The sequence below is a fragment of the Pterocles gutturalis genome, unplaced genomic scaffold, assembly GCF_000699245.1.
Source record: "Pterocles gutturalis isolate BGI_N339 unplaced genomic scaffold, ASM69924v1 scaffold37188, whole genome shotgun sequence".
Classification (NCBI taxonomy): Eukaryota; Metazoa; Chordata; class Aves; order Pterocliformes; family Pteroclidae; genus Pterocles; species Pterocles gutturalis.
In genome coordinates this window covers 1-21,365 of record NW_010126950.1, presented here as the reverse complement: position 1 = coordinate 21,365, position 21,365 = coordinate 1, and the positions used below count along the sequence as shown (strand labels likewise).

The window sequence follows — 21,365 nt, the reverse complement described above, 5'->3', positions numbered from 1 at the left end:
CGCTGCGGGTGTCAGCAGGACGGGTTGTGCCCCGCTGCTGATGGCCCCCCAGCAACCTGAGACGGAGAGCTGTGCTTTGGTCCAGGAGTGCCCAGAGCAGGCGGGTCCTTGAGGAAAAATAAGAGGGAAGAGATGTTTCTGGAGAATGGGAAGGTTGCTTACAAAAGCTAATCCTTCTCGTGCAGACATGAGTATCAGCTCCCCAGATCTGGAGTACATATTTTTGTATTGTAAAATGTTAGCACATCCAAATGCAATTCTTCACTCTTGAATTGTGTGACATGCTAATGACTATGTGAATGATGATAGATCATGCTTGGCACCTGTTTTATAAGAGAATCCTTAATGCATATGATAGCTGAGATAAGCTTAGGGAGTAGCTGTCTTGCTTTAGTCTTTTTCAGGACATCTTGTATCTATTCAGATGGCCACAATGAAACAAGAGGCTGGTTCTTCCTGCAGAGAAAATGATACTGTATCAGCCATGATCAGGGTTGGGAGACTTTGTTGTTACTCCTCCCATGTACCGCTGATGTATGATGCTAAAGCTGCTTCACTTGAATACATGGAAATCAGACTTGAGCGAGGAAGGCCAAAGTGACATGAAAGTGACAGTGCTCACCTAAAGATTTGTTCACAGTTCTGAAACGGGAGAATAAGTTGGAAGTGTGATGGTCGTTAGGATCTTGATTCTTTTCAATGTGAAAATCATGCAAACATTAATGAGAGCTAGCAAGTCAAAGAATCCAGTGTTCTCTCTTTTAGGAGAAACAAATGAAGACAAGGAATCGCACTAAAAGACTGTATTTCTCAATGCCTTCTTCTGTTTAGAAAAATTATTGTCTGCCTTTTTGGTTTTGTTTTTTTTTCTAAAGATCATTGCTGAGAAAAATGACAGCTGGCTCTGTCTCGGCTCCTCAGGTCATACCACTTCGAATTCCTCTTCCAGGGAAGACTAAACATGAAATAGACACAAATACTCTCATAGAAATGAAATCAGGTACGAAGAAGACCTTTGACTGTCTGTAAAACCTTTTCTTATGTGTTCATTTGAAACTTTTAGCCTCTAGACTTTTCTTTGCATTTAATTATTATTTTTATGAATGCCCACTTCCTTAAGGAACTTATAAAATTAACCAACATGTTTTGATACACCAAATATACTTGCATGTAATTTGATGCATTCAACAATATTATTGGCATGTGAGTGATTCCAGATATGTTAGCAGGCTTAATTCCTTCCAAGATCAAGCTCTTAAGCTCTTGCATTTTGCTTTGGCTGCAAAACCAGTGCTTGAAAGTATCATGCGCCAGGCTCACCCCAAAGGTTTTCCTTACAATTTTTGGAATGCCACCTTTCACCGTGGGAGAAAATACATTTTCTGTCATTAGAACAGCCAAGCTGTTGCAATGTTTTCGAACCAACACCGTTGCAGAGCTCCTTTATGAAGAGAAATATTGCTTCTAGGGAAATTGCATTTGTTGAGTAACAGGGGAGAAACAGTTTTGGTCCTAAACATTCAGTCATTTATGGCACTGCTTTGTTTCTGTGAGAAAAATCAAGCACAGGAGTGAGTACTTTGAGCTTGTTTTTCACAGGTTGAATACAGTTTGGCTCATTACTTTCTCTATGTGTCTTTCAGATACACCTGAGGTCTCCATTTATTACACTTTAGATGGGAGTAAGCCAGAACTCGTTAGGAAACCTGGCTATGGAGAGCACAACACTTTTAAGTACAAGGGTCCTATCGTATTACCGGTTGGGAAAATAATGGTCAAGGCACTGGCAGTTACAAAGTAAGTATCCTGTTTTGTTGTAGTCATATTTTGACAAGGGACAGATATTCCCATCATGGCTTGGAGCCACACTGTTTGAAGCACTCCATACCTCACAAATGATCTTCATGGCTTGCATGGACTTCACTTTCTTGTAATACTTTTTATCCATTAAGTGTTTGTGCGGTTGGATTATCTCTTGGATGTTTTTTCGGTTAAGTTACGGTAACCGTAGTTACCCCAGAGAGCAGATATCAGAGTATCAAGAGTTTTACATGTAAAAGATGTTGAGGGATTAAAATATTTGTACATTTTACTGGTAACTACTTAGCATGCACTTTTTCAACTGAAAATAAATTTTAACTAGAACAAAGCAAGGCAGTAGTTACTGAGAGTGTTGCCCAGGATTATACTTATTAACTGAAATAATGCCTCACAAGCTTGGAAGAGCCATGAGCCCTGTTCATCAGGGATTTACTTTTTGCTGCACATGGGTTTGGGGCATGTGCATGTCTTTATGAATGTCGATTTTCAGGGACTGCAGGGAGAGCACAGTTGTAACAAAGGTGTTTCTGGTAGAGTACAAGCAACCAAACATCCTCTTCTCTGTTGAAGACAATGGCAAGAATTTCCTAAAAGATATCGCCACACAGGCAAGTTTTTAGCAAATTTAACTCCTCGGCTGAATAGAAGATGTGGTGTTACTTAGAGATTATACCTGGATTGCCTATACTTTTTCTATCTTTTACTACCTCTGTTTTCCCATCTTTGCTGCCTCAGTTGCTTTTGTAATGCTAACATTTCAAGGGGACAATTTTTTTTCTTCTTCACTGGTCTTTCATTACCAGTTCAGGTCCGATATTTTAAAAATGTATGTATCGTTTAAGATTTTCAAATTCTTGCACTGAAAATAAGCACGTACTTTCAGATTCATAACAAATAACTGTAGCATGAGAGGATTAGAGCAAAATCCAATTATTTCATTTGGAATTCAAATTAATTACTTTTTAGGAGAGGGAAGGTGGGATGTTTACTACAAAACCAAAGCAGAATGGAGTGAATGTGGAAATCAAGCCTGCTTGGAGTGAAGCACCCCAAGATTTTCAGGGTATAGTATGACCTCATAAGACTGAAATAGACTTCTGTCCTAGCTGAAAAGAGGCAGTGTAAGGTTTTTCCTCATGTATCACTGGTAAGATATGGGCAATTGCAAAACCATCTCAGGAGACGGAACATCTTATGGGAATTCCAATTTAGATTGCTCAACACTGCAAATGGAGAACAAAAATTAACTTGCATCCATATCACGTTACCTCTGAAAACATATTAAAATGTAATTAGTTTCTGAGCAACATAACAAGGCCCGGTCTATATTTCCCTTTGTGCCAGAAAACGCTGTTAAACTGATGGGATTGCAAATCCTTTATGGAGTTCCTTACAGATGTTTGCTTGCAGTAATATTCCAAAATAAGTACACAAAGCAGAAATGAAAGCTTGACCCAGATTTTTCTCTATAGATGAATCCTGTTACTCCATGGTAACAGCAATGGGACTGTTTAAGAGCAGGGAATTGTATTAATGTTTACTCACTAATTTACTCTTAGAGCTGGGGGTTTTTTGAGCATGCAGGAAGGAAGAGAACCGTAAATAGAGAAAAATAGGAAAGTAAGATCTTTCAGAGAGGAATGAAGTTTCTTCTAGTTTAATTTCCTGTAATTCCATGCAGTTTATTTGAACCCAAAACCTCAGTTTCAAATATGTTTTAAAATATGCTCATCTATTGGAATTTAAAATTAGAGTATGCAATATTGATGTTTAGATCTATGTTAACTGCATGAATTGAATGACAGTGGAATAACAGGATTGTCATTTTAGACTTGGAAACAGGAAGAAAGACTGCTCACAGGTCCCTGCAAGGACCACAGCTCCTTGCCAGACATTTGGAAACAACAGAGTGCAGAGAAGAATCCATCTCAGCACCACCGCTAGGGTTGTTACAGGTAAGCAAAAGGGTGTTAAGGAAAACTGTAAAAGGCTGTCCTCAGAACTGAGCTCTAAAAAAATAAAGATGTGTACATTTGGGATCGCTCTCATATCATGTCTCAGAAATTAATGCATTTGGATATATTATATACAGTACTAATTTAAATTTACTGGTAATGACACACTGGAATAGGAGTGCCCAAAGCAGTACACAGTTATCAGTAAGGACAAAACCACGCAAAGCAAACTGACAATGCCTGCATTCCTGTTAATTCGCTTCTAATACATTGCTGAACCTGCAGTTAACAAATAATTATTGCTATAGGTTGGCAAGATGATATTTAAAACTCAGTAACACTGTCTTGGAAGTAAATAGCAAGACATTGATTTTATTTTTTTTTTAATTGGAGGAAGCTGTGGGTCCTTAATGCAGCTAATGAGAGAATCAAGTGTAGCAGATATAGCTTAAAGCAATACATTTATTGCAGTTTGTCTCAAAGAACCTCTTTAGCTGATTTTTGCTACTCTTATGTGCATTTTGCAAATATTTGCTTACTAAGGCTAAAGAATTACCTTCACTTCAGTTTGCCAGTTCTTCTGCAGCAACTAGCCGGAAAAGCTTAGCAAGCACACAGGTGGCAAGGATCCAGAGGGAAACAGATTTCCTCAAGTAAGTGACTTCTCCTTTTAACATCTTTGTCCTTGGAAAGTAACTGCCTTTTGCAGCCGAGTTAACAATACTGTGGGGCTCTATAAAAACAAGGAAAACGAAGACAGACACTGGCTCATAACTGGAGAATATACACTAGGTAGGGCTTTGAAAATTCTTTCTCTTTCTTACATGTAGTTTTATTTACATCTCACCATGCACAGTCATGAACTATCTTATCATCCTTTAAAAAAAACTCTTCACACCTGTAGGATGAGAGGAAAAGCTCCCTTTTCAAGTTAGAGTACAGCCGTCCCTGCTGTATGTGAAAACTGCTCACTGGAGCAGTCTCACAGAAGATGAAGACTTCTCAATATTGGAAGGGTTATGTGATCTACATCAGTGGCTCCCCATGTTGCACCAGGGAGGCCTGATACAGATTGCATGTCAGGAGACGTTTCACCTCCCATGAAGAGGAAGAAAGTATGAAACTCCATAGTAGCTAGAGAGCTTTCTACCTTGCAAAACTGTTTAGAGTTCAGAACCTCATATCATGGATGCTGGGGCGTGGTCTGGTGGAGCACCAGAGCCTGGAAACCACAGCTGAGACATTAGTGGCCTAAGTGCTGTCACAAGAGGTTCCAGATGAATCATTTTTATGCGGCAGTACAATACCAAAACAAGCTCAGCCAGTTTGCTCTTATTTTCAGATGTCCACATTGTTCTGCACCTCGCCTGTCTGACCCCTTGGCTCACTTCTGTCAAGAATGTGGATCTCCTATCCCACCTGTGCCAGTACGTCGCGTCCCACCCCCTGAAGGAGCACAGGTCAGCAAAATATCATAACAATCAACAAATCCTCTTTGGAGAAACCAACTTCAATCAGCAGATTACCGAGTTTTTACAGTGATGCCTGTAGCTATCTTCTCTAAGCTCTTTGCAAGAGATAATAACCTGATCTAAGAAGTCAACCATTTTTTTTTTTTTTTCCCCTGTATCATCAGTAAGTTGTCTTGTCTGGGGCAACGCTGTAGTTTCAAGTGATGACTGAGAATATCAGCACCTCTTTAGGTTAGGTTCATAATTAGGAGGATTTGAACTACCTGCATACATTTTAAATTTAATGGAAATTAACTCAGTACCTTTCTGGCATATTTGAGCAGTCAGTAAAGCATTCTTTTCCCAGTTGTCTTTATATTTATAGCCTTTGATCTTTAAGGATCAATATCAGCATCTGTTGCTGTCAGTTGCTATGTTTCAGCGACGTTGCTGCTGATGTAGACTCTAACCAGGAAAATATTGAAAATCTCATTATAACCTTAACAATCTCATGATGATCCTTAATATGCTGTGATGTGTCTTTTTCTGCAGATGGCACCATGTCTTGAATGCAGACACCTTGTGCCTATGAACACACCCAGTTGCATTGTATGTGAGTCGCCAATAGCTCCACAGCTGCAGCCCCAAACTGACATCTGCGTAAAGGTAATTGTGAATAAATATGACAAAACAGCAATATACCTCCTGACATGCATTTTTCTAACAGATTATTTCATTACAAATATTTTGATCCAAATATTTTGATGCGACTTGGTTTGTGCAGAGGAGATATTCTATGATTTATGTCCCTAGTAGTAATAAGCATTTTAAGTTTATTAAATATAATCTGCTTACCTCATTTGACTGAAGTGCTTAGCACAGATGGGCTAGCAGGACTGGGGCAGGTGGTATACACCCAAAAGAGCGCAGTCTCTATGGAGAGAAGGGATCCACCTCACAGGGCAAAGGTATCTTGGCTCGCATGACTGTAGAGGTGACATCGTAGTGGGTGTCTGCTGTGGGCCACCTGACCCGTGACAGGAAGAACCCGTGCACGAGTCGTTCTACAGACAGCTAGAAGAAAGCTCACAGTTGCAGGCCCTTGTCCTCCTTTATTATTAAATAAAGTCCTGGGACTTCAAGGGCCCCAGTATCTGCTGGAGGGCATAAGCAATCCAGAGCTTCCTGGCTCCTCAATCACTTGTGCCAGGAAATTGTCATTGATACTTGCCAATACGGAAGGGTGCTCTGCTGGGTGTCATACTTACAGGGAAGGATGGGCTTTTTGGGGATGCGAAGGTCAAAGACAGCCTTGGCTGCAGTGAGCACATGATGGTGGAGTTCAGGACTCTGAGAGGAAGGAGCAGGGACAAAAAGCAAGATCACAGCCCTGGCCTTCAGGAGAAGACTTTGGCCTCTTCAGGGATCTGCTTGGAAAAGTCCCATGGAATGGAATAAGGCCCTAGAAGAAAGAGGTGTCCAAGAAAGCTAGTGATGATTCAAGGTGATTCAAGGATCACCTCATCCACGCTCAAGAGCGGTCCATCCTGATGAGCAGGAAGACAGGCAGAAGTGCCAGGAGTCTTGCATGGATAAACAAGGAGTTTCTGTCGAAACTCAGATATAAAAAGGAAGTATACAGAAGGTGAAAGCGGGGACAGGCAACCTGGGAGGAATACGCAGAGGTGTTGTTAGGGAAGCCAAAGCCCCTATGCAGTTGACTCTTGTTCAGTTTTCAAATACTACCATGTGAAATGTATTGTTTCTCTGTTTAAAAGGGCAAAGTAATTTGTCAGGCGTGTGGCACAGGAAATCCTCTTCACCACAAACACTGTGTGACTTGTGAAAGCAAACTGCCTGAAATACCGATGGTAAGGCTTCTCGCAGCAATCACAGTACAGTTCATCAAATCAAAGCATAACATTCTTTTTCTTTGGAAAGCTGAAGTCATCTCCCTGCGTGCCTATGTTCTAAAAGCAGAGGTTCCCTCCCCCGTGCCAGATTCAAGCCCAGTACTCCCACAGCTGCTCCATCACAAATGTCCAGCTAAACACAGGTGTGTCGTATACCTTCAAGTTTCTCCTGTGGAAGTCCGGGTTGCCAGTGCCACTGTGAAAGCTCAGAAGGCTCGTAGAAAACAGGTAGTCTTGACTCCAAGGGAGTCTTGTTTATGTTCAGATTATTTTCAATTGCAATAGAAAACTCGAGTATATTCATCAGGAAGACAATTCTCATTGATTTCAATTATTTTGTGACAATAAGATATTCTTTTACGTTATTTCTATCCCCATTTGCTGCTTCCCCTATGTGCATACAGCTACTATGTTTGTATTTGGCTGTGACTCTCACAGAGGTGAGAAAAGCAACAGTCAATGTCCCCCCCTAAAATTGCTATTTCAACTCCCCATTTAGCTGTCTCATTTGGTTCCTTAGATGAATTTTACTTTCATTTCTGAAGAGAAAATTCTTATATGAAAACCTTTTGGTACATTTCAATTCTCCAGGTTGTGATAAATAGAGAAATGAGAGAAGAATAATGATTTGCAAGCTAAAACCTTCTGATTGTAATGGCAACATCCCGAGTTCTGAAACTGTCAGCAGCTAGAGGCAAAGGAGTCTTGTACAGCCACGGAGGTGTCATTTCAAAGTGAATTTCAGTAGGAATCTGGACTTACCTAGGATAAACATATGTTTATGTGCTTCACTGAATGCAGATATTAATATGTAGCTACATATGTAGTTAGGCATATGACTTGAATGGTGAGACCTGTAGTAGCTAAGAGAGAAAGTTGAATGCTTACTAAGAATTATTAGTAGTAATCAGAAATTTTACTAATTAGAATGATTAATTTGTGATAACAAATAGTAATTCCTGAATAATTAATAAGTAGTAATAATTCTGATATTGCTATTAATGGCTATTAAATAATTTCGAACCTATTTAGACTTGCGCTCTTGTTGATATCTTCTTCCAAACGAACCCCCAGATGACATTGTTCAAATTGCAATGCAGGCCACAGATGGAAATAGGGCTGTTTCATGTTTGCTTACTTGCTGTTGTGGTGTCTGTAATCAAAATAATTTTCCTTGAGTTCTGTTCCTTGTCCATATTCCTGACTTGCAAAGAAAATAAATTGCATGAGGCCTGAGGCAAAACCTAACAAAACATGTAAAGACCTATTTTTCCTAACTAGTATGTATAGTCAACCTCTAGAAGTTTCAGGTGAAAAATCTGTTTTCTTTTGCATACCCATGTCATTTAATTGTAGTAGGAAAGCTAGGTAATGTATAACCTGCATCAGGTAAAAGAATGCAAAAAAAAATATTTACATAGCAAATACCAAACTGAGAGAAAACTCATTGTCTGAACACACTCTCCCTGCCGTACTACTACAGATAAAGGTACAAAGAAATAGCTGTTGTGTTTTGGATTTGAAAATATAAATTAGTCAGCAGAGAAACCTCCCTCTTAACTTTGTACTTATATGTGGGGCCGTATTAATAAATACTCAGTGTAAAAGATTGATAAGGAATTTTTTTGTTGTTGTTCTGTAAAAATTAATTAATGCCACATTTTACTGTGGTTTTGTAATGAAAAAAATTTACAAGTTAAATCCAAGTCAGTCTGTTGCTTATTCTAAGTGGAAATAATTCTTTGAGGCTAAATGTTACTTTACGTTATCAAAGTAGCCTGCTTTCCTCTTTCCCCTTATTTGGCTTGTGAACTTTTCTTCATCAGAAATATTTTCTCCCTAATGCTTGTTTTGTTTTATTAGCGCCTGTTTGGAGGAGACACCCCCCTGCTTTACCACAGCCAGGAAAGGAATACAGTTTTGTGCTCCAAATGCAATCATGTTAACCAATGTGATGCCCGTTTCTGTGACTGGTGTGGAGCCAAGGCACGTGTTCCCGGCGTTTGTGTTGACAAATCTGTTTTTACTCATCTATGACCTGCAATTTCAAACTTCTCTTTGCAAAACTCTTGTTAGTTAGTACACAGCCTATTATTATCAAAATACTTGCTTAGAGCTCCTAGGATTGTGTAAAGAAAAATGAAGGGCTTAGGTGACATCCTGACCCCCCATCAGTCAGTGACTTCAGGGTTTAGAGATGTTCAACAAATTACCATAAGTTAACGATCATCAGCTTATTGCATCAGTTGGCATGCAACGGCCGTGTACTCTGCCAAAGCAACTTATACATGAAAGGTTAAAGTACAGGCTAACCTAGCGCAAGTTTTCCCATATCTGCTCTGGGCTGTGATGACCTGTACAGGCAATTGCTGGAGAGAAGATGATGCATGAAATTTTTTTGGCTGAAGGCCTCATTAACTTCAGTAAAGATGCCTACTTAACTGCTGCTCAGTAGAGCTTCTGCATGGTACACAATTTCCCTCGGCATCTATTTTTATATGTTTCAATCTAAGATCACACTCAAGGAGAATACTTTTTTTGTTGTTGTTCTGTGAGCTGAGTCTGCATAAAATTTGGAACACTCCCCTCCATGCATACATAAACATTGGTCCTGTACTGTACCAGGGGACTTGGGGGGTGGTGGTGATAGAATTGAACTGGAAATAACTGTGGTCAATATTCAGTATCAGAGCACCAGACTAGTAATTACAGGGCTTTGCCAAAGAAAAGAAGTATTTCTGAAAGTATATGTTAAAAACAATAACCTACCATCGTGCTAGATCTGTCTGAAAAAATGTTTGCCTTTATAGCACGGTGCTGAGATACCTGAATGTTTATGGTCTTGCATCTGCCAGTGTGCTAACAGTCTGGTGTCCTGGTTAGTATTTCTCATCTACTAGCTTTAGGTAGTGCTACTTTACTTCCTTTCGGTTCATTTTCTGAACCATGCACCAAATGTTTCTGTAGTGACAAATGTTTCATTGAACTTTCCAGCCTGGACCTCCTCCGTCCTACTTCAGTTGTTTCAAGTGTGGTACAAGCAACCGTCCATACGCTCGTTTCTGTGGATCCTGCGGTGCTTACATCGAGCCCCCATCAAGGGTGGGTTCTCGGAGCGGCAGTCCCATGGATGCTGGGGGCTTGCTGGGGTTTGCTGAGGTAAGACACACAGTATGACAACTAAAAGGCAAGTCCACTGCAGGTATAGATCAGAACAACTCCATTCATTTCCTTGTTGGGACAATGTTGTGGTCTGTGAGCATGTTGAGGGCAGAACCGAAGACGTGTTCATTCTGAGAGCTGCTTTCTGATGAAAAGTGACTTTATCAAAGGCCTTAATCCAGCCGTATTCTAAACAGCAAAGTGAGAAACAGTGAGCTTTTCAAAAGTCTTTGCTCTTTAAGTACTTTTATCTTATCACTTGTGAATTATTTGTGCCCTGCTAACACAAGGTATTCTTTCGTGCATATGTAACAGCATTTTTAAAACCCTTTAAGAAAGGTTTTAAGAAAGACCATAGTACTTAGCAAGGACAGCTTTTGTCCTACAAAACCACACACACCATTCTGCTGACAATCAGAAAGAGTTTTGCTTTATCTGGAGTATTTGTGATGAGTTGCATCATTGTTACAGACTGGTAATGAAGATCAAGAATTGTTAATGATCCTTCCTACTAGCTTCTTCATTCCTTTACAATTTTGTGTACTGTCAGAGTTAATTTCTGCTTGTAAGCCATTTCATTATATCTAATTATATTACTTACACTTTTCCTTCCCCTCCACAGGCTAAATGGTTTCAAGCTCCAGTTGCCTGGCAGCCCAAATCAAGGGCAGAACTGAAAGAAAGAGAAGATAAAGGAACCCAAACCATTGGCCTTTTTTATCCCTCTAGCAAACTGTTGGAAAAGAAGGAGCTTGAGCTGATTTCACGAAAAGAAAAGCTGGAAAAGATGAGTGACCGTAAGCCTCTCCTGACAGCCATTAGTCCTGGAAAAGGTTAGTTTTGATTTTATGATTTCTAGACAAAGCTGCAACGTATGACCTTGGTTTTTCTTGAAAGGATTATAGTCCATGCAATGTGCCCTCAGTAGGACACTGATTTACATCGTTACAAGTCTGTCTTCCCACCAGTCACTTGTAAATGCACTGCCTTAGAATCTGTCACTGATCTCCATCAGCAGCTAAAAGAAAGCCTATCAGCAATATAAAAATTATGGTTACTGACCCCTGTGCAGCCTTACTAATTTGCTAGTAGCTTGATTTCCTCAGATCCTACAAGGTCAGGGCAGGTGTCCTATATTTGAATTGGAAACCGCTGGATAACCATTACCCCACCTCCCAGCACCCTCCTCACCCCCAGTTAGAACTGTGACAGCACCTGCTGGGAGGATTGTTAAACAGAACTCTGAGGCACAGGGGATCACAGCTCTTGCTGGTGCCAAAAATCCTTTTAAATGTAATAAAATGTCAAACACGCAAGAATGTGTTCCCAGACATCTGGATATCTGGGTATCTAGGCTACTTATGAACCAGTTTATTGCAAATAATACTGACTGACTTCTCTGGAGGGATCACTCACCAGGTAGTAGTCTGTCTCGGATTTTTTAATGACTATTTTCAATTTGTATTAGTTTTTGCATGTGAGACCATGGCAGGCAACAATTTATGTTGCTTTGTGGTTCCTTCTTTTTATATTCCTTTAAACCTGCCTTACAAATAAGGCTTGCTGTTTTAGTTTAGCTTCTACCAGTTTGATCTTAAAAGAGTCCTCCCAGCACAAAAATCCTTGTGCATTTGCCTTTTCTTGTAAAAGTCAGAGCAGCACTTTTCTTCCGACATGGCTTCTTTTCACTGTTTTGAGGGTCACTCAACAAGAAGGGAAGGGTAAGGTCAGAGCAACTTCCTTGTGTAAGTTAAACAAGGTTACCAAGCCTACACAATTTATTTACAACAAAATAAATCATACCCTGTACTTTCATAAGCATGCTTAAAAAAAATTAGCCAGAGCCTGATAACAATCACTTAAGAATGAGAACGAGTACTTTTATTTCTTTCTCTGATGAGAACAGAACATTGCTTTGGAAATACTTGGATAGGAGCTGCAAAAACTCTAAATGGCTTAAGATGAGTTTTGAATTCAGCCCCTCATGTTTCATGCCCTATACCAGCAAAAAGGAACGCTGACTCTCTCCCAGAAATCCTGACAGGTGAAAGAGCTAGAATGCTTAAGCTTTTAATATGCTCTCCCATATACAATTGGAAGGTGTGTATTTGGGGAAAGATTTTCACAGACCAGAATGCTGTATAGGATGAGTTACTATGTCTGCAGTTTTCAGATCTGGCCTATTGCTACCTGTCAGTGATCACAAATCAACCAATAATCAGTTCAATTATACAAAATTGCTTAGTTGTAATATTGTATTTTTTTTTTAATGATCTGGAATAGTGTGAGATTCTCCCTCACATGGGGCCAGTTTTGATTCCAAAGGACAATTCCAAGACATGGTTTTGTTGTGAATAGAGGTGCCCTAAGAATGAATTATAACCTATGGATAAGAAGGTATTTTGTCTTTTTTTAAGGTATAACTTGCTTCTCCTTTTCTTGATCAGATGAATTTTCTAAAGAAAAATTCAATTTTTTTTTTGTCTCAGTGAAAATATACTGTCTTTTAAATCATCCATCACATGAGTAGAAGAAATATTAATCACCATTTCAGGGATTTTTCTCCTGCTTAACTCTCTCTGATCAGGTTACTGGAGAAAACAGCTGGATCATGTCTGTGCTCACCTTAGAAGCTACGCTCAGAATAACCTTGGATTCAGAGCACTGATTGGAGAACCTCGAATGGGAAAGGTAGGAAGGAGCTTGTGAGTAATATCTTCCTATACAGCCTCATGAAGAGATTACTGTGGCTGAGAGATAAATACTGGAAAAATAAATGTCTGACTTTTCATTATACCTTGACCTCTTTGAGTGTGTAATTTGTTTTGTTTTCTCATTTCAGTTTTTGCTTGGTCGTTTACTGGAGATTTTTTTTCTGCTTTCTTTCCTATGGCAGTTTCTATTCTTCTGTCACCTCGCAGCTATAAGAGAAGGGATAGAAGCGAGAAAGCACTTGCTCAGCTGCTTTTATAGTATCCCACAGCAGGCAATCAAGAAAAAGAAGAGATCACTGACATCTATGTAGCTGGTCAGTTAAATAAGCCCTGCTAGAAATGGGACGTAATGATACGCTTGCCTCTGCTCCAGGTTGAATCACACCAGCAGATAGCAGCAATTCTCTTTGGCTATAAAATCTACTTCTCGTGTAAACTATACCAGTACTATAGGAACAGGGTACTGCTTTTCATACTGCAGATGTAGTCTTCAGGATGTCACCAAACTGCATTAAAAATTATTCAAGAAGATGGAAACTGGAGGTTCTTCCTAGCAGATAGGGCTGGTATGACTGAGAGATCATTTGCTCCCTGTCCTGAGGGAGGATCAGCTCTGTCTAAACTGTTCCTGACAGATGTTTGTCTTGAAGCTTTTCAAACTCACCAACAATGGAGATTTCACAATTGCCCCAGGCAGTCCCTTTCTGTGCTCAATTATCCTTTCCAGTTCAGCTGCAGTACTGGATTGCTTTCTTTGGCAGCCCTGCTGGGCTAAGGAGCTGCATCCCCTCACACTGCTTCCTGGGTGCTGCCAGCACAACCGCTCGTGGCCACGTCCTGTGGACTGGATCCATGACTGACCCAGCTAAAAATAGCTCTGGAGGGGAAAAAAAGGACATCAGCACTAGCACAAAAGTAGCCCAGCAGTGAGCAGCTGGAAATCGGATGCAGGCAGGAGTAGGGTTGGGAACTCTTGAGCTGGAATAGCTCCCTGGGAAGCTTTTTCCCAGTGTCTGACCCAAGTCTCCCTTGTTACAGTTCAAGCTCTCTGTTCTTAGCCTCTCCTGACTGATCCAACATACCAGTCAAAACCCCCCCAATTTTTAGTACATAGAAACAACTACAGAAAAGTTCATGAATGCTGGGGCTCAGAGATCTGATTGTCATTTGGCATCTGAATTCTATACCCACTGAGACCTACTGGGTCCATCAACATGTTCAGAAGCCACAGTACAAGTATAAAGATAAAAGATATCTGCTTGGTGGAGATGAAGTATAGTTCCACTGCAGCTTGTTTCCTTTGCTAGAGGATTCCAAAGGATATGCCTGAAAGATATTGAATTGCCTAGAGAAGGCTATTCCTTTTTTGGCCTTTTGTCATCCCATTGTCCTGAAACCACTGCCCCTAAAAGTAACAGAAGTGATTCAAAGTAGATGCTAACTATCTGGGTTTAACACTGCTTTTTCAGTTTTCCTGCGGACTAGCAATATAATTAACCTCCTCTCAAAATTCTCTAACCTGCTGCAATATAACCTTACCAGCTTCATTCCCCTTCTTTTTAATTGCCTGAGCACTTATTTATGTATAGCTGTACTGTCTCAACGAATTGATAGAGAAAGTTGCCCACGTTTTACTGCAGACTCTGCTTTTCCAGAGTGGTACAACTAAAGTAGCAACCTGTTTTCCTGGAGCAGGCAGTCCTAAGGACAACATCGCCTTTCATGCAGCTGCAAAATCTGGATAGAGAATTAACTTTTGTTAAACAAAGCGTTATTACATCTTTTGGGATTCATTTGGCGTTTCACTCATTCTGATATTTCCAGTTACTCAAAATACCACCTGCCCCTTGCAGAGGGAAATGCTGGTGCAATGTCACAAGCAGGCAAAGGTCACACGTGTGATGTTGTGTATTGGCTCCTCAATAAGCACCAGCAGCAAGACTTATTCCTAAAACTATTTCTGCGTGTTTTTTGTAAGAGATTATTCCCTCTAGATTAATTCTGCTGCCATCCATGAGGATGACTGTGAAGTCACGATTACACTGAATTACGCTCTCGCTGTGAACAAGGTCAGTGTGGGGGACAAGCCCTGTTGTTAGGCAGCTGGTCTAAAGCTGTCTCTATACCAGTCAGTGTAATGCTGATATATTTTAAATTCAGGTCTAAACAAGAAATTATTTTGTTCAGAGGGTGTTAACTCATCACTTCAGAGAAAGGAATCTTTCTTTTTCAGTTGGAGGTGGCTGAGCAGGTACCTTTATGTGATTAAGCCGGACTTCATGGTTATGTTGCTCTCATCTTGCATTTCACTAGTTTGCTGTTAATATTAACCTTCTTCTTTCAGCTGATGTTGTTTGATCATTCTAGCACCCCTTAGCTCTTGATCTTAGAGCTTCCTTTTTTTCAGCTTGCATATTGTCGTCTTAAGAAACCAGCTTAGTCCTTTTCAATAGTTTGGAGATAACATTTGCTAGAGCTCCAGTTAACCGCATTCACACACTCAAAATCCCCACCTCCAGAATTACCATGTTCCAAAAGCCACCCATGTATTCATTTCCGGCTTTTCAAAGGTGAAAATCTACCATTTCAAGGATCCAAAATTCAGACTATTTCTTGTGTAGAATCTTTAAAAGCTTGGTGCCTGAAAAGGTGCATCATGTCATTTCACAAGTGAAGAGTTGACCAGATCTCTCAAGTGGTAGATGCACTTTCATTTGGATGAGAACCTTCATTTCATTAAGTGAGGTTATGTCACTTTCTCCTTTTTTTAAATCAAAACAAATACCTAACACAAGGTTTAGAAAAAACTGTTAGAGTTCAGTTACATATAATAATTTGTTTTGTGCTAATTTGGGACTGATATTAAAAGCTTATATATTTTTTCATACACAACACCACTGTTTTGTGCCACTAAGATTATAACAGTATTGCATGATAATCTGGTTAACTGCTTGCATTTGATGATTCTACAGGACATCCATACTAATAAACCAGTGAAGTTCAGCAGTCATTACCCGAATACTGTAACAGAAGTCAGAGATGGACAGGATGGCAGTCAGACTAGTCTTGGTGAGATATATATATATATATATGTATTTTTTTTTTTTTTCCTCCCTGTCTTTCTGGTAGACTATAAATATAGTAGTCAAGAATATGGAAGTAGTGCTTGGAAGGTTAGACACTGAGATAGGCAAACAAATATATTGGCACATTCTGTACCTCCTTAAGTTGATCTTTAAGTCTAAAAATGTGTCCGAGTTGAGATTTAAGCAAAGTACAGACTCTGTGAAAAGCTCATGGGAATACTTCACCCCTAGAGGACAGCTGGAGCAGCCAGTAAACTGCGGCCGCAGCTCATAGCAGTGACTTTATTGGAGTGATAAACCTCTACATGCTTTGCATATTATTTTACAAGCAGAGCTATAAATGTCAGTATTATCTCTACATTTGAGCTGTGCCAGGGACTTCAGCTTTAGTACATCTGGCAAAGAAATTATGAAATACATTCATTTTAGACCTGGTTTTCAGAGGTGCTTAACTTGCATCTCCCGTTGGTGTCACTAACAGCTCAGCATTTTAGGCATCTCGTATTGGACTTACATTTTCATTAAATCAACTAGTTGTAAAGTCAGCATTAGAATTCAGAAATTCCTGCAGAATAATTTGACATACTTCAATTCACATATAAGTTTCAGCCAGTTTGTGCTTCTCATCTGAGACTTGGCAAGAGACAACCATGGCGCTAGGAGCTGGTTTTCTGGAGCATCAGTAACGTGACTGTCATTCCAGGTACTCTAGTAGCACCAGTTCAAAGAGTCCTCATGTGCTGCGTAATTTCCTCATCAACCCTCCTGCACACTGGCACATTGCGTCTCTTAAAAATAACGGATGTGTGTATCTACTCAAGGGCCTCTAGTCTTCTTCTTAAGTATTTGGAAGCTAAACAGCACTGAAAAAGTGTAAGGTTTTTGGTCAGAACAATTAACGAATCCAAGTCAAGCCTGTTGAATAGCTGCAGCTAGTTAAAAAAAAAAAAAAGACTCAAACCCCCCAAACCCCACATTTCATTGAATCTTCATTTCAAAATAGCAAGTTTTAAAGTCTGCCTGAGTGTAAGCCTTTTGTTAAAACTAGTCTGATCTGCAACAGATATTTCATCACTTTCTCTTGTAGAAAACTGATAAATATTGCTTTCATTTCAACACAAAATAAAATCTTTTTGTGGATAAATTATTTCCAGATCTCTCCCCCAAGTTCTTGTTGGGATATTGACTTTGCTTTGAATTAACACTTGTTTCCCTTTCTTGTAGGCAGAGATGATAATAACCTTTTCCATTCAAGAGGCAAAATAAAGAGAACAAAGTCAAGAACACTTACAGAAAAAGAGGATCAGCTCCCCGTACGTATCTTCTGCCAGTACAGGGAGAACTGCCTGTAGAGCAGCACTAAGGTGAAGGAGGGCATCAAGGGTAAAACCAGAAAGCTTTCAACACTGACTGGAGTTGGGGGGGGGGACAGGAATGGGGACAAAAGTCCAACTTAAAGCCTGAAGGTTCGTAGCTGACATTTGTTACAGAACTGGAAATAACCAAACTTAGTTCCTACTAAGAGCTTAATTAGATTGTTGACCTCACTTTTGGTCCCATTCTGTTTTACTGACGCAGCATTAGGTCTGCACTAGGCTTTCAAAAGGGTAGAGGAAGGAGGTAAAAAGGTTGTAAGAAATAAAAGGAGAAGGTTTTTAAGTTGGTTTGGGTTTGGGGTTTTTTTTGTTTGTTTCAAGATTTAGTTACCAAACTTCTGCGGGGCAAAACATATTAGTTTTCTAAGTAAAATACTTCCACAAGTTCTGGAAGCATCAAACCTGAATTCTATGGCAAAGAACTTGTGCCTGTGTTTACTGTGATGAACAGATTGTTGGAGAGAGCTGCACTGATGTAAATCTATCCACTTGCAGACACATTTGCTGAATCAAGACCTAAGTAGTGAGATATTCACCTGGGTTATCCAACACTTGCTCAGATTCAGAAAGAAATTCCCACGGAAGGGTCATGAGTTACTAATGCTGAAGCTCAGCTATATCACATTCTTCCCTCAGCAACATTCCTGGCACTGTGTGCATTTTTCACCTTTACTCAAAGGCAGAATATGGCCCACCTACTCGTATTTTCACTGTGTGAAGTGTTACTGGCTGTTTTCTGTGTTTCCACAGACAGAGTCCAGACAACTACTGGACGAATTGGGTCCACATGGGAAAGGAAGAATTGCCTCGGTAGAACAATTGCTCAGTGAAGTAAGTTATTGCTTGCTGAAGTTTTCCTTTCCAACTCTTTGACCATTATTATGAATTTTAGCCTGGTAAGCAACTTCAACTTCATGCTTAGGAGGCAATGTCCTTGCAACACAACTGTCTTCAGATTGAAAGAGCACTTTGGAGAAGAAACGGACTGTTTTGAGGTTATATATGTTCTCTGCAAGTTTCTACTTGGCTGGTTTAAGGCATTCTCATCTGGGTTTGTCAAGGCCATATAGAAAGAAAAATATATTAATTTCATAGTTTTGGGTCAAGTCCTCTGTGTAGTGAAAGCAAGCATAACCTCTGCCTTTTTGCTGTGTAGTTAGGTGCATCCTGACTGTGAAATCTAGCTTGACTGCCCTTGTTATACACATTTACTCTGGTTTTGAGCTAGGACAAACATTTTTAGAAGAAACATGAATAATCAATACCACAATTTGAATATTTATCTGTCTTAAGCACAAAGACCACCTGCCAACTTAAATTGTCATAATATTGAAGCAAGGTGGAAGCTGAAGAATCTCTACAGCTTTAACAGTTTATCTTCCATCTCCTGTGCATTCTAGGGAGCTGACCCAAACTCCATCAGTGATGAGGACCGACCTGCTCTCACAGTTGCTGTCCTCAACAAGCACGTGGAAGCAATCTCCCTTCTCGTGCAGAAAGGTGCTGACATTGACCAGCAGTCAGGACTGTAAGCGAGCACTGATTCTCTGCCTCGGGTCCTCTGATGTTTTACCAAAAAAGCACTCGTGCTCTGATTTCAGAGAGGATTAACCTCCCACTCCTCCTCCAAAAATCTGTAGTTGAGGACCTACTTTCAAAGCCAAATTTAAAACAAAACTGCAAATGAGCAAAGATAATAGTAATCACAGTCCTCCTTTCAGTTACCAGCTTTGAAGATTGCTCATAATTTCTATTTGAAAAGATGCTGTTCTATTAAATTGCTTCCCCCATCCACTTCAACTTAATACAATAAACCACACTAAAGCCTACCCCCCCCCCCCAAAAAAAAAAAAATAATCACCATGACTCCTAGTGTATTCCATATCCTCCTATTCCTTTTTGCTTAGTTTAATTTGCTAGACCACTTCTCCGTGTACCAGGACAGCCTCCTTCGGTGAGAAGTACATTGCTCATTCCTCCTGTGCAGGGACAACACTGCTCTCCATGAGGCAGTTCTGCTTGGACTGGAGGGAGAGGAGTGTGTCCAAGTCCTGTTGCGGTAAGTGCTGTAGCGGGGCCTCCAGCTCAGCTGCAGGCTACCCACAGTCTGCATGCACAGACGTAGCCGGCATACTGAAGGGCCAGAGCCTGCCCAAGGCTCAGCGCTCTCATCTCACAGCTGAGACAGACATCCAGAAATTCTGAAGTTACTCTGCACCAGCATTACCTACAAGCCACTTTATTAATTCCAATAACTCAGAAATAACATAAGAGGCTTAAAACAATCTGTTCTTTATTTACAGCTGCAATGTAAGCATTAAAAAGAAGAATGCAAAAGAGCAATCAGCATATGATTTGGCTGTGACAGCTGGAAATAATGAAGTCATTTCATTGTTCGCAAGTAAGCTTGGACAGTGAACATTGGACAAACTCACGAAACCCAGGAACTTCGGTCTCATCAATGTGTGATTGCAACTGCCTTTTCCCCAAGATGGAGCTGGAGGTTCCTTGAGTTTGGGAGCACCTTAGTGCATGTGGCCAGAACCCTATATGATCAACTCTGGCCCTGGAACAGCCAAATATTTTGTACAAGATTTCCCCCATTCCTTCCCAGAAGTTCAGAGCAAAATTCCTCACCAACTGCGTTCTGTTCTTCAAGATTTCTTTTCCTTTCCAAACTTGTGCAAGGAGAGGGACCAACCAAACCTTCCAAGGCACAAGGACATTTTAAGGAGACCTGAGACTTCTTAAGACAGTTGGACACTTGAGCACTGGCACCGTGAGCTGTATTTTGATTAGCTTATTTTCCATTTTGAAGTTAAAACTGCATTCAGTGTAGCTCATTGCATTAGAGGTCAGATTCTTTTCCCCCAGAAAACTGAGTAAAATCACTTTGCTGTTTTGCCTTCAACTTCTTTTTATAAATGCATCAACAGGCAGCAGCCAACTACAAATAGAAGTTTATAAGGACAGGAGGCACACTAACATTTGGTATAATTAGACATTAATAGCCAAAATCCTAAATCCCTGAAGGAGTTGTTTTAAAACTCCTTCCCCTTTTTGTTTCCAAAAGTATCCAAAAACATTGGTATATTCAGTATAAAATGGAAGTGCCTGCCAGCCCTTGCAAGAAACACAAGTTTTTGCACCAGAGCTACCAGCATCTCCAAAATGGAAAGAGCTGGGTTTAAAACAAACAAACAAACAAAACACCCACAAAAAACAACAACAAATAAACCCACACGTAGTATCCTTAATTAAGCCAACAGGAAGAACAGGAGATTCCCTGCAGAAAAGATTATGTATGCAATGCATCAAAGCCCGGGTACTTCCCAAACAGACTGAGGTGAGTGAAGTAGAATTTACTCTGCTTCTCCCAGAGATGGCCACGCTGAACGCAGTCTCAGGAAACACAGCCACTCAGTCAGAGTGGTGGTGCCAGCACACACATCCCAGACAGATGTCACTGGCAGCGGTGGAGCTACGGCACCCTAGGAGACCAGATTCTCTATATCACGACGCACGCGCTTGGCTGCATCTTCAACCTCAGTTGCCTTCTGAGAAATTTCTTTTTGCTGCAAAGAATAAAAACATAACAGATTACTGACTAAACTGAGCATTGTTCAGCTTCCAAGGGAAAGCGAGCTACACTTCCCGTGACGCAAAGGTAGAGAAGCGGGAAAGGACATGCCATCCGACCCAGCATGGCTTGGGAAGCAACAAACCGCGGTGCCGGTGTGTACGCACAATTGCATTTTTCATTCGTTCTTTGTCCAGCTTCAGGAACTCCTGTAGTGTCAAGTCAGTAAGATCATTCTGAAGGGACAGAAAAGCACAGCCTGCAGAGTGTTTTTTGTGCTCCTCCCTGCGAAGAGGGGAAAAATTAA

The 21,365-nt window shown here is 40.4% G+C and overlaps 1 protein-coding gene across 1 annotated transcript; it reads left to right on the top strand.

Moving 5' to 3' along the window:
- The first annotated feature begins 891 nt into the window (after positions 1 to 891).
- Positions 892 to 19,896, top strand: DZANK1 (double zinc ribbon and ankyrin repeat domains 1). Its single transcript, XM_010079142.1, has 20 exons — positions 892 to 1,000; positions 1,677 to 1,797; positions 2,312 to 2,429; positions 2,788 to 2,884; positions 3,652 to 3,776; positions 4,344 to 4,429; positions 5,119 to 5,236; positions 5,780 to 5,893; positions 7,006 to 7,098; positions 9,004 to 9,126; positions 10,135 to 10,299; positions 10,925 to 11,135; positions 12,890 to 12,993; positions 15,011 to 15,085; positions 15,989 to 16,085; positions 17,327 to 17,415; positions 18,229 to 18,309; positions 18,879 to 19,006; positions 19,466 to 19,537; positions 19,782 to 19,896. Exons 1-20 carry the CDS (start codon positions 892 to 894, stop codon positions 19,894 to 19,896), a joined length of 2,241 nt encoding a protein of 746 aa, XP_010077444.1.
- Positions 19,897 to 21,365: the final 1,469 nt, after the last annotated feature.

Coding starts and splice junctions, on each gene's coding strand:
- DZANK1 (XM_010079142.1), top strand. CDS start 892: ATGACAGCTGGCTCTGTCTCGGCTCCTCAGGTCATACCACTTCGAATT. Junction 1,001..1,676: donor TCTCATAGAAATGAAATCAG/GTACGAAGAAGA, acceptor ATTACACTTTAG/ATGGGAGTAAGCCAGAACTC. Junction 10,300..10,924: donor GCTTGCTGGGGTTTGCTGAG/GTAAGACACACA, acceptor TCCCCTCCACAG/GCTAAATGGTTTCAAGCTCC.